Source organism: Agelaius tricolor, unplaced genomic scaffold (assembly GCF_023055355.1).
Source record: "Agelaius tricolor isolate 1412-34295 unplaced genomic scaffold, bAgeTri1.0.p SCAF_11, whole genome shotgun sequence".
NCBI lineage: Eukaryota > Metazoa > Chordata > Aves > Passeriformes > Icteridae > Agelaius > Agelaius tricolor.
Window position 1 is genome coordinate 18,847,387 of NW_027269271.1, and position 13,685 is coordinate 18,861,071.

The 13,685-nt window shown below is 39.8% G+C and overlaps 1 protein-coding gene across 3 annotated transcripts in view; it reads left to right on the forward strand.

Moving 5' to 3' along the window:
* Positions 1–264: 264 nt before the first annotated feature.
* The window catches only part of ADGRL4 (adhesion G protein-coupled receptor L4), a 72,370-nt gene continuing 58,949 nt past the window's right edge, over positions 265–13,685 (forward strand). For 2 of the 3 annotated variants that reach the window (XM_071436431.1, XM_071436433.1), the window contains exons 1-2: positions 265–589; positions 2,013–2,162. In XM_071436431.1, the coding sequence (XP_071292532.1) occupies positions 568–589; positions 2,013–2,162 (172 nt within the window). In that variant the 5' untranslated portion in view covers positions 265–567. The remainder of the gene's footprint in view (positions 590–2,012; positions 2,163–13,685) is intronic. The other variant, XM_071436432.1, reaches the window with a different exon arrangement.

Below are 13,685 nucleotides of genomic sequence, written 5' to 3' on the forward strand. Positions count from 1 at the left end.
CCAAACAGAAAGAATCTCAGGGCTCACATGTACTCGTGTCAGCAGGAAAAGGTGGAAGGAAGCATGTAGACCGTTACCTCTGAGCTCGTAAACACCAAGCAGTCACCATTCTCCCCCACCTCTTCCTCACCCTCCCTCATCTGCTCCACCTGCTGCTCCTGTACTGCCAGCAGGCTGCAGTCACCCCTGCCAGCTTCACCCTGCCCCTGCCACTCTCCCAAACAGCTCCATGCTCCTCTAACCTCCTCACCCCGGAATCCTCTCTGATATCCTCTGCCAGACGCAGCCTCTTGTTTCCCTTTTGCTTTCTCACTGCTTTCCTACTTGCCAGAAGACCAGCTCCTCAGCCCCTCCTGACCCTTCCTGTCCTGTCTGAGAGCCTCAGGAACTTTTGGAAGCGTGAGGTTGGGACAAAGGGCAGAGCCAGGGCTGTGCCTGTACTGGGACATCGCTCTCCCCTCAGTCATATGTGCGTATTTTGCACATGGTCATATATTTTAAAGCAGGGAGTTTTCTTCTCTGACACAGGGGCTCTGCAACAGGCACTGCACAGCAACAGCATCACCAATGAAACTGCTTCCATTCCTAGGTAGGTGAAAGCTCTGTCTCTGGGGAGTGTGTGCCAGGCGAGAAGGGAGTGGGATCTGACAAGGAGAAATTATTATACTGGGGATGGTTGAAACCTGCTGGGTGCACAGGACTGGAAATCCCTGTAGCTTTGGTCAGTGCTGCTGTTGGATTTGGTAATTGCATGGTTAGGATCATCCCACAACCAAACCCAAAACACCAGTCCTTATCTCACTGTGGTTTTGGTACTGAAAAAAAAACCATAAATATTGTGAGTTTCTGTGCATTTTTTGTACATTTTTTTCCTTCTCTCTCTCTCCATCTGCTTGGGAAATTTTTAGATTTCACATGCTGAAAACAGTAAAATGACAACAGAATCAACAGGTTTCTGTTTTAATCCCTGTGAAAGACAGTCTCTCCTCTCAGAAACACAGAGAAAATGTGAAATTTGTTGATATCTAAATTGACTTGGATTATATATATAAATATTTAAATATTGTGTGTAATTTTAAATCTTTTGAATTTTTTGTGAAGTCTTAATTTTTCCAAGAAAACAGCATCTCCGTGAGATTTCATCCAGCAATGCAACTGTGACACTAGGCTAGCAAATATCCAGAAGGACATTTAGGTAGGAAAAAGCAGAACTACAGGGAAAGACAGCACCCAGAAGGATCTTTGTGTTCTGCAACTTTCACTATGTCCCGCTAATAATTTGTAAACTATAAAGTAAAAAAACTTCCTTTCCTTTCTGAGCTAAATGCCTTATATCTACCTATTGTAGGGTGTGTGTGATAGTGATCTGTAAGTTTTCTCAAAAGAAGAGATTCCTTTTTTTCTTTATGTTGAAAACCATATGCATTCATACAATGGGAAAGTAGTTATGGCGTTCTGAGAGATTAAAGTTAAATAATTTGACACACCGTAAATAACTTTTAAACCCTGCTAGCATAATGACGTAAATATGTGATATTTCATCTTAATCTACCAAACCATGCCTATGTGTTAGCTTCAGAAGTATGGGAGTGCTTATAAGAATAAAAGGTGTGATCAGGGGAACCCTCTTTGGTATTTTTCTCTCAGACATGTAGGGCAGTTTGGATTTCACTCCATACATAATTCAGAGAGCAAATAAATGTCTGGGCTTTACTGGAAACTACTAGAGAGCTTTGAAATGTTTTCCCCCTATCACTGAGTGACTTCTGTGCTATTTACCAATTTTATACTGGTTGAGAACACATTTGAGTTGTTTATCTGTGGTGTCTGCTGTTCTACCAAAAATGCCCCTGTAGCCGGTGGCCCTTGCCCTATCCTGCAGTACAACAGAGTCTGTGATGATGTTTACTAGAATACACCCATTTTGTGGAAACCTTTGGCCCAGATCTCATTTTAGTGCTCAGAATAAAGGTTTTAGATAATGAAACAAATCTGATTTTCCTTTGCTCCAGTTTTGATTTCCAGTCTGCTGGACTATGGCTGCACCTCTCCAAGCTGCAACATGACATGCCACAAAGATGCCAGGTGTGAAGTTCAGGGTGGGACAACAGGCTGCTACTGCTCCCAAGGATACACAGGAAATGGCATAACAGTCTGTAAAGGTAAACAGATTTTACCTATACATTTCTTTATGTGCTCACTTGAAAAACTTACTCAAGAGCCCACTAGCTCACGGATTAAACTTTATGTCACAGCAGTATCCTACACTAAGATGTCTTCAAAGCCAAAAATTTTAATATTTTCTGAGAAATTGTACAAATTATGCTCAGCTTGGTGTTTTGATATAGCTTGCCATGTGTCTCAGTTGAGTATGAACCTGTTTTCCAGCTTTTCTTTTCCATGGGAGCTGCTAACTAATCTTTGCTGCTTTACCTTCGGTAATTTCCCTTGTGGCTCAGGATTTCTGAAGTTAAGGCTGGTGTGGTGGCTACTGCACAGCCCTCAGCTCCCTGCCTCACACACACAGCACTTGCCCACTCCTCCCAGCAGCTGATCACCATCAGGTAACAGCCCCTGGGCTGCTCTGGGAAAACAGGGAGGTGTGCATGCCACAGAGGCACGACAGTGCTGGTTTCTCTGCTATGGAGAAATATGCCAGAAATCTTATTAAGCAATCTACTTTAGGATGACTCTGTCTTTCATCTAAAGAAAAGGATATTTTCCCTTCCACCTTCATATTTGAGTTTTCTTCCACTATGAATAGCTCTAATATTTATTTTCACTGTTAGGTATCACTATGTCCAGCTGCAGACAGGCTGAAATGAATCTTGTCAGTTTTCAGTATCCTGAGAAGTAGTTAGGAGAAGTTGCCATTTACCAGGTCACTTTTTGTGTTTCAAGCATCTTGGGAAATTTAGCAGTTACTACTTAGCAGTAACTCTTTGGTTTGGTATGTGTAGGAAAGCAGCCCATGGGTATTTTGGAGTTTTGTAGCTTATTTGCCGTGCTGTGCTTGGAAGTATGTTTGTTTAAGAAGATTTAGAATGCAAAAGCCTTTTTTCTAAGGCCTTCTTTTTTTGTTTATAAGGTGGGAACGTTTAAAGAGAAATATAGATGTATAAAATAACAAAAAATGAGGAATCACAAAATCATAGAATAATTTAGTTTGGAAGAGACTTCTGTAGGTCATCTGGTCCAGCTCCCCACTCAGAGCAGGTTAGACCAGGTAGTTTAGGGCTTCAGCCAGCTGAGTTTTGAGTATCTCCAAGGATGAAACCTGCACCTCTCTGGGCCCTTGTTTCAGTGTCTGACCAATTGTGGAAATGTTTTTTTCTGATAACTGGTTGAGGTTTCTCTGGTTGCAGCTTGTAAGTTTTCCTTCCCATGTGCACTTACCACTGTACATGTCTAATAATAGTTTAGCTTCATCTCCTCCATAAGCCCTCATGACCTCCCATGGCAGAGTAGAGTAGGCAGCATTATTATTTGCCCTTTGCCTTCCCTTCTAAAGTCTGAACAAACACTGTTCTGTCAGTCTCTTTTGCATCAAGTTTCATGTAGTTTCTAAATAAATTGCTTTAATTTAATGCTAACCTTGCTGTGATAGGTAAATCATTATTTGTCTATCAAGCCGGACAAAGGAAAGTAAGAAATGGCCTTCACAAAACTGGTTTTGTTCTTGCACTAGTTCACTTGTAGCACCATGAAAGTCAGCTGGTTTGAATAATAAGTGCACATCATGTTTGCAGAGTCAAGGGCCTAAACTTGTGAATAATGCAGAGAAAGAAGAAAAACAAGTCAATTTTAACAATACTGCCTGTTATAAATCAAGCTAGTATTTACTTACCTGGCATCATCTGGTACCCACTACATTGTCTGTACTGCTCTAGAAAGTCTGCAATTATGAATAATCAATTAAATTTGCAGTAAGGGTACCTGTTGTTCTCACTGCCATGATTGATGTTCTTAAACCCATCCATTATATATGCACCTATTATAATGTTATTAAATCTAAATTTGTGAGGACAGATTTATCTTGCTTTCCATGCTTTTTTTTTCTCATAAAATACCTTTTTATTACTTTCCCTTTTACCTGCATTTTCTTAGAGAAATCTACATTCAAATTTCATAAAAAACATTGAGTACTTAAAGAAAATTCATTGTAATGAAATATGCATTCACAAATCTTGTAAATCCATTAATTGTTTATTAAGAATTATACTCAGTGTTTGAAAACTCGGTCTTTTAAATAAAATTTCCAAAGTCGGTCCAGGCAAACAAGATACTAGATGTACTTGTGGTGCATTGCAGTCAAGTGGCAATGGTTTGAAGCAAGTCTCATGTCTGGAGACCAACATTTTCTCTGGTAAAATACCTCAACAGCCACCAAAGCCACTTACCCTCCAGCAAAGCTTATATCAGAACGGTGTGGCTGCTGGCCCTGAAAGAGAAACAACTTTTCTCTAGGGCAGTATGAAACACAGTGCATTACTAATATTGTGCAGTAGTCCTCTAATAGCATAAAAAATTAACCAGAATTTTAATTGGGTAGGTTCTATAAAGGACTAGAAATGTAGGCTACACCCTATCATGAATAGTTTAAAGCTGTGAAGACGTAAAGCAAAGCCTCAGTTGTTAAATGATGTATGAGATCTTGCTGCTCTGTGTGGCAAAAGCAGCAGGTGTGTGTGCTGTTCTAGAGAAAGCTACCCATTTTTATTCAGTTAATAATCTTAGGCTTTCACAATGATAGTGCAGTCACCTTCAAAGGAGATCATCAATTATGTGCTAATACAGGCATTTTCAAAAGAGCCTATGTAGTACATTATGTTTATATATTTGCCCTTTTTGTTATTTAGATAGGCTGTGAGAGTCATAATTACTGTCAACAACATTAGTAATTTTGCATAATGTAGAACCAACTTCTTCATTGTGGTTTTCTTGGTAGTCAATTAAACCAGATCAGTCATTGTTTTGAGACTTTATTCTGAAACAAGCAATTCAAATTCTTCCTCCTTATAAACATGTTGAACAGAAAATCTTAGTTTTCAGGTTAGTCCTCTTAAGCTTTCATGGCTGAGAAACTCTTCATTTTTATTTATAGGTACATTCTTACAGTGAAAGGTTTACATTTGTTTCTCTACCTCTACTTGCTTGTAACACCTCTTAAATACTTGTAAAAGTTATTTCTTTGCTGGCCCTGTCTTTTCACTGTGACACACTTAGACATTTTCCCTTGAGTTTTCTGTGCTGCAAAAGGCAATAATGTCCTCTTACATTTATTTCCTAGCACCATTATTGATGAATCATGAATCACTGATGTCAACATACCTTAGGAATGGGGTTTGTTAGTTTTGACTTTGCTCCCTTTGCCAGCTGGCTAAGTGACTGCAGAGAGCTCAAGATTATTGGATTTGCTGTGTATAGATAAAGACACATAGATATGAATTTAATTTCCTGGTGTCAAAGTCATGGCTTTTAAAATAATTATCCTTTTACAATCTTTCCCATAAGGTTTCAACCACTTTAAATTAGGTCATGTTTTGGACTTTCTGAAGGCATACTTTGGCCACTCTAACAAAAAGCTAATCCTCTTCATAATCTCATTGTCTTCAGCAAGAATATATGCAGGAATGTACATAGTCAGGAGAATAACTGATTGTGGTATCTGGCCTCTTTTATGTATCAGAATTATAACTTACAGAGCAATAAATTCCCTCTGTACAGTATCTTCCAGAAAGCCATAAATGAGTCACCTTGTCAAGTTTTACACCTCTGAGGTACAAAATACTATCCCAGTCTCCTTACCTTTTCTTTTGTATTTATATTCCTTGCTTTATGTAGTATTAAATAAGAGAGAATGACCTCTGATAGTACATCTATTTGCTTTTTAGGACTGTTCTTGGGCAGATGTGTATTCTGCTTGTAATGCACAAGGCTTTAGCTTCACAATATCATACACATAATTGAAATAACATGGGCTAAAGCTCTTGGCAAAAAAAAAAAATAAAGATATACCCAGAAACAACTGATTTATAGACAAGTTAACTTCCTCTCATGCAAAAATGCCACGGATTTTTTACAGATAAATAGTACATATTTGCCATTTATGTAAGAAGAGTTGGACATATAAATTAGGTGTTGTTCATAATTCCAGCTTTCTTCTGAAAGAAAATTAAAGGAAACTAACAAAATTTTTGATCCTTTTGAAAAGATAAGGGTAGAAGTAAAACTTCATAGAAGCCAATATTTTATTTTTAAAACAAAGGGGAAAATGAGTTGGCATCAGTGATGCTTTCCTAAGCAGCTCTGCTGTTTCAAATGCTGGCTGCTTCTTGATTGCTGACTGCCAATTTGCTGCTTTGCTGGCACACTGCAGGAAATTAAAGTAAACAGTGTGATCACAGTGTTTACTTTAACTTTGTAAAATACGGAAGGAAAATGAAGCAGTGCTGTTTGTTCCAGGAGGGTAGGCAGGCAAGCAGGAAAAGCCTGAACACAATATCCCTCCCAGATATCCCTACACAATATTCCCTTGTAAATGTCACTTGCAAATTATACTGCAAGATTAATCAGTGTTACTTGTAAAATAGTTACAGCTCTTCCAGAAATATTGAGCAAGGACTTAGGCTGTCGGAGGAACTTTCTATTGGGGTAAGGCAGTAACTCTGTTTCTGAAGTGTACTGTAGGAGGATTTATCATTTTACAGAGGTAAAAAGTTCATCAGTGCAAAGTGATATTTTGTATCAAAATACAGAATCCCTGTTAGAACACGGGGCAATTTGTGTAAATCCAGCTGAATCAAATTGAAAGCATGCTCAATATCTGAGCAGAAATATATTTTCTTGCTTTATGGAGAGTCAAAATACCAACTCTCTGGCTTTTGCTGTCTATAAAAAGAAGTTTTCCTGGGAGACCTCAGTTCCTTGTTCTACCATGATGCTGCTGAGTCCCACCATTGACTTTTATTGCAATAGCTGAATTTATTTGGATTCACTGGTGTCATTGTTAACATTCTGCAGCACCCAATTTTTGTATGTTTTTTATGGAGGGAATTTTTGCTTTCAAATTAAAATGACCCTGTAAAACCACTGTGTATAATCATTTTATTCTATCCAAAATTGTTCTTCAATAGAAAATTATTTAATTCGAATGTTGATTCACCAAAGGAGATTTTTTTTTTTTTAACAGCAGGCATACATCACTGGATGTCACTTCTGTGTTTACCAAATAGTCTGAAATCACTGATATGGAAGATCCAATCCACACATTTCCTAAATTCATTTCACTGCTATCAGTTACCACAAGCTATAAAAAGGCAAATTGCAGCTGCTCTAACATAGCACAGCAGGACAAAGATATGCCTTAGCCAAACACTAACAGGGCTCAACTCAGCATGTGACAGCTTGGAAAACTTGGGATGTGCTATACAGGGGGCCAAAGAGGATCACGAATTCCCAGCCCTTTTGACATGCTCCTTACCCTTTTCCCTTTACCCTTCTCTTCCTGCACCTCCCAATCTCTTCTTCTTTGCCTCTATATTCTGCTGGAGCTTTTATGTGGTTTCAGGGAAGAAGCAGGAGTCACCTTCTAATTCAGAATTCCTACTGCAGATTTAGGTGTTGGGCATTTTGGTGATCCCAAGACTTGTTGGGAAGCACCATTCTGTTTGTTACATTTAGGGATATTATTTATATAAATATTTAGGGATAATATTTAACTTAGCCCATGGCTTCAGGGTACCTCTTCAGGGGACAGAAAGTTTTCTTCCCTTGTGTCCTCTTTGGTAATGATACAGCTGAATGGTTTTTTACTTTTCATGAAGTGCAGAGATTGACTGCTGAGCTGTGAGATGTTACCCAGCTGAGGTATCTTGGTTTCACATTCCAGATTAAACCTGTAGGCAGATCATGGAATTGAAAAGTCTGGATAAATTAACTGGGAGGATTTGATTTTCTGGTGCATAACAGTCCAATTGCCTAGGAAAGCGCTGGTGTTAATGTTAACATAGCAGGCTCCTGGCCATTTGGGGACCTATGGTTTTATGTGTGTCTTTTGCCTTTTCATGTGCAAGATGTCACACTTTCTGTGAATTTGGGAAGGCTTTCATGGCTGTGATGTCCATCGGCTGCTGGGGACTAACCAGCTGCTGTATGGTTGCCTTCCAGCCACAAAGGAAGGAGTTATGTTTATGTTCCTGAAAATAGCCATACCCTTGGCTAACAGTATTAGTCAAAACAGCTTCTGAAGCCTTGAATTTATTTTTTATAGCTATATTCAAATTATGTTTTAGTTGAATTTTTTAAGAGTAGGTCAGGAATTTGAAAGGGGAGCATGTGTTACAGCAGTGCCTGGTGATGCATGAGAACGTGAGTCAGGAAGAAAGCAGTGCAGGATGTCTGGAGTAACAAACAGCCCTGCTGAATAAGGCATGGTGGAGGCTGTCTTGCTCCAGTTGTCTTACCTCTGTAAATGGCTGAGTGGGGAATCACAGAGAAAGACGTGGCTCTCCTAGGAAAATCCTGTGAAGCTGTGTAGAAGCTGTGCGAAACTTAGAGGAAAGAATTCAAACAATTATTATCTGTCTTTCTGTAACCATTGTTTATAGCTATGGTTCTGCAGAGTGTGCTGTTCATAGTTCACCAATAGGTGAGAGAATATTCCTAAAGGCCAATCAGGCCTTAGGTCCACCATTGTTTGTATAAGAACTGTAGATTTCTAATAATAAAGTGTCTTTTCATGCCTTCTCATGATGGAGTCCCTGTATCACCTTTGGCTCTCCCTGATACCCCTTTGGTGATAGCTGAGCCTATAAAATTTTGACACAAAGCATTTTATACATCCAAAATGCCAAATCCAAAGATGAAGAAATCACTCCCTGTTTCCCACCCAAATGAGAGACAGAAGATCTTCAGAGAGTTAGCTCTTCTTCCTACTGCCAGAAAACACAGTTCACCTGGGCCAAAGACACAGCCCACAATAACTATTTTTAAGATTGATGCTAACTTTTAGAAGCCTTGGACAAAGTCCATTTTAGGGACTTTTTAGATAGATTCATTACATTCTCAGATTTGAGCCAAAAAAGGAAAAAAAGACCTCTCTATTTTTTTTATGTGTTATGTTTACATTTCTTGAAATGGTACTTTGAGCATGACTAAAATACAGTAATGCATTTTTGAAAGAACCAGAAAGAAACAAAACTTCCTCTTGTTATATCTTTAATCATAACCAGACTCTCTTTTAAATTAGTCCTGTTTGCATCTAAAAGAAGTTTTTAAAATGTGTGTAGATGATGAGGTAGAAAAGAGTTATTTGTCTCTCTCAAAAATTTACCCAAACTTTTAGGCTGATTATCTGCACTTGGATGGTTTCTTACTTGTTTAATTCAAAATGTGTTTTAACCCTTGCCAAATAATGCTAATTTCCTTTCTTGAGAAAATGCTCCTTTCATCCTGCTTTATGGTACTAAGAATCAATATGTTACATGTTCAGAGAATGTGGGAAAATTCATTTAAGGAGCTATAAACTTGTTATTTCAGAGTTTGCTTACTTTGTGTTTACCAGAGATATGATTCCCTTCCTGTGTCTCTAACATCTGAAGTAGTCCCAGGAGGTCCAACAGTAACAATATGTTCTTCTCACTTGCTGTTTTCAAGTAAAAGGATGAAAAGCATTTCCTTAACATGTATACTCATACATGTATATTAAATGCACACAACCATGTACACAGGAACCTGTATATAAGTAGGCATGTGAAAAAAAGTAGAATTTTCTATGAAAATAAAAGGCAAGGTATCTCAAAATTGTGTTTTACTCATTCTGTGACTGTGTAGTCAAAATTAATTTTTGTTTAGGAAAGAACAGGATTTATTGCAAAGAAATTTCTTCCATAAATTCCACTTCCTTGAGACTTCTCAGCTTAGACTTGCCCATGGTAGAGGCTGCTGCAGCCATCAGACTGTGCTGCTGCCTTTGGGCTGTGAAGTCAGTGTCACCCACAGAACAAGGGATGCATCATCGGGAATTACACACATGAGATGATGTCAGTTCTGCACAGCTCCACTGATTTACATATAATAATAGCCCACTAATCTCCTATACTCATTTTACTTTTCTCTCTGTAGCTCTATATTGAACTCATAGAGTTCAATTACAGAAAAGTGTTTTCTTTGGGATTTTTTTTTTGCCTTTTTTTTAATTGTTGCTTTTTATTTTTTTCTGCCAAAACATGCTGGCCAGGAGTGGTGAAGTTGTATGTAACCACATTTGAAATGTGTAATTTATCTAGGATGATATGCTGGTGCACAATTTTTCTGTGTATGACTGTGAAAAATTGCCGACTGAGCTGTTGGCAGAGCGAATATCAAACCCAGCTCAGCCCTGTGTGTATGAAAGAGTTTAAGAAGGTAATTGACACTTTGGACCTCTATTTGCCAAAGAAAGAGATAATGACGTTCTCCAAGAAGATTAGAATCTAACCAAACATTGTGCTCTAAATATAGAGCACAAAGCCAGGTGATGTTTGTGAAAATGCTGCTGGGCTGCAGGAGAGGGAGGGGGCTGAAGGACTGCAATTTTGCACTGTATATTTTTTAGGTACACAGATTTAATTTAGAGATTATGGCTTGAAAATGAAATTTACAGTATGTGTGTTTTTCGGCGATAAGAAATTGATTTTGTGACCTTGGTGCACACTAATTGAAATATCTGGCACGGTGTTTTGCTGAGGTTAAAGGAAGCCATATATGCCTGGAGCCGCATTCTCCTTTCACCTTGAACTGCGTGGTTAATCACAGCCCCAATCAGGGGCAGGAAGGAAGCTGCTGTTTCACTGGGGTACAAGGAAGCTGAATAATCTCTGCTCATTGTCTAAGGGATAGCTGCTTGTGTGATTACCTCTGGCTGGGCTTAGGAGGTTCACAATTACTTTAAAATGGAGAATTCTGGTGCAATTAACGTCCAGGGAGCGCCAGAGGCCAGAGCCTCAGCAGCGGTGGTGCCACAGCTGGAGCAGACACAGTGAGGTGCAGGGGGGTCTCCTTGCACCTGCCCACCCCAAACCTGGCTGCTCCTTTGGGGTGAGACACCTCTGTCCTGTGCTCTCTGGGACTGTGCTGGGACAGGAAGCAGGGAAAAGGTTCTCTGGCTGTGTTCTGTGTGTGCTGTTCCAGGGCCATGGAGCACTCTGCCCCTGGATGGCTCCTCCTGCTCTAAAGGCTGGTTGCAGCACTGAGGAACAGCAGCCATGTCACAAGGGACTGCTGGTGGGGTTTTGGTTGAATATGCTTAATTTAACTGGGTTTCTGCCTTAGCTTGGACACGTACAACTGGGACACTCTGAGATTGTCTAAAAAACGGTGTGGTAGGGTGTCCCATTATTTCGCTTATTATTTAATGTTACACATTTGCTAGGTTGGCACAGGATCTTGTTTTTCAAAAAGGAAAATGAAAGCTCCTGAAAAGCCTTGACAATAAATGGTTATTTGTTCAAAACAGCCAAGTCTAATCTTTGTTTATGTTACTAGGCTTCATGTAATGGTGTTGCAATAAAGAAAAACAGTTCTGCAGGATATGCACTGGCTTTTATGTTTTATTTGTAATGAAAGCTAGGCACATAGGCAGCAATCTACATAAGTTACATTGAGGGAGAACATGAGCTTGGATGGTGACTTGCATGTTTATATATTTACTTTCTATTTGTTGCAAAGTGCCTGAATCTCAATTTTTAAAAAATGTGAAATTAACCTGAGGTATTGCAGATTTTATCCCCAGAATTTTACCAGTGGGAGATGAAAGAAGAGGTGAATTCATTCTATGCTGGGAGACCAGTGCTTCTCTCTGCCCCATCTGTGCACATGAGCTGTGGGTCTGTTCCCACAGCCATTGTCCTGTCTTGTCCTGCTCAGTCCCAGCTGGGACAGAGCACAGCCATCTTCACTGCCCTCCTGACGTTCTAGTGAGTTTTGGGTGTCCCCAAAGCTCAAAGGGGCTGAGGGTAACCCAGCCTTGGCTCACAGTTTGCATCAGAGAGTGATGGCAGGCAGGGAGATATTGCAGCAGTAATCTCTGCATCCCATGACAGTCTTCATCACTGATCCCTGTAACACCAGAGGCCCTAAAGAAACTCCAGAGAAGCTTCAGGGTGTTGCCATGGTCTGAAAGAGAAATTCAGTTAAGCTCTGCAGGCCTGAATAGGAGCTCTGAGTCCTGCATTTTTAGCTTGTGGTGATGAGAAAGGAGTAGGTGAAAAATTGTATTACAATGAAGGTTTTGCCTTACTTTTTCTCTTGAATAAATCATTTTCATGGGGAACATTGATCCTGAGGAAGCTCTACCTTTCCAAAATCAGCCTGTAAGGAGTTCAGAAGGGAGAGGAAACTGGAGGTACTCAGACAGACAGTTTCAGGCCCTTTGTTCCTATCCAAAATGTTCCATTATTTAGAGCTACAATGAAGCATGCATCAATTCATAAATATGACCCACTGTGCAATATAAAAAATATCAATATTTCTCTCCCATTGTGTCAGGGATATCTGGTGCATACAGAAAGACTTTCATCTCCTTAGCTACCACAGAGAAAATGGGAAAGGCAAACAGCCTTCAAAAGTGACTCAAAAGCATAGATGGGGAGAAGTTTCTAAAACTTTACACAGCTTTTCATCTGAGCAGATCAAAATAGAAACTGTGCAGGGCAGCAGTTGTAAACTATGCAGAACTACAATTTGGCTTCTTTTTCAGTGTTGTCATGCAAATCTTGCTATGGTGATTCCACAACTCTTTCATCATACTCAGCTTTATGGTTAAAACCTTGGAAACTCATAGTAAAGTTGCCTTTAGAAAATGAGGCCGCTTCAGGGATGCATCATACAGCACCACTGGTCTCCCAGAAGTCAAATACTCAATCCCAGGTGTGTTGGGACACAGCAGTGTGTTACACAAGTGTGGAGCTCCATTTATATCACTTTGCACACACAAGGTCTGGGGTTCAGGTGGATGTCAAAGGAGAGGCTGGGATAATATTTAGACAGCTGTAGGCTGAAGAAAAAAAGAACTGTTAACTAACTTTTTGTATTTCCTATTGAATAAACAGGTAGTATGTTAATACCACCAAATGTTTTTTGTTTGAGCAGAGGAATGTGCTATAAAACCTCTGAGCTTTATTCTCTGTTCTTAGCGAAAGCTACTGCAGCTTTCATTACCTGTAAACAGCTCTTGAATTATTACTCAAGTTTGGGCATTAGACTGATCACCCTACAGGAAACTTTTAACCTGGCAATGGCACATTACCCTCAAGGAATGCCATGCAGACAGCCACATCCCATTCTGAGCTTGATATTCATGCCAGTAAGGAGTCTGTGCTGCAATGTGGACACCTGGCTTTGAGAGCTGTGAGGGAAATCCTAGAGCAGGGCTGTTGCTGCCTTCACTGCAGTGTGGTAAAAATAGACCTGCTGCCTCTGTTCCTGCAGCAGCAAGCAGTGGCAGGAGCACGGATGAGTACAGTCAGGTGTTTTATCAGGGTTTCCTGCAGAAGGGGTGACGCTGGTGACATTCCTCCAGCAGGGAGGTAGGTGGCTTATGATTGAGTCTCGCTAGCCACAATGGCTCTTGGACACAAAGCCACAGTTAGGGATGGATTTTCCAAAGAAAGATATGTTCAGGATTTTTGAACTGCCTGGCTCTA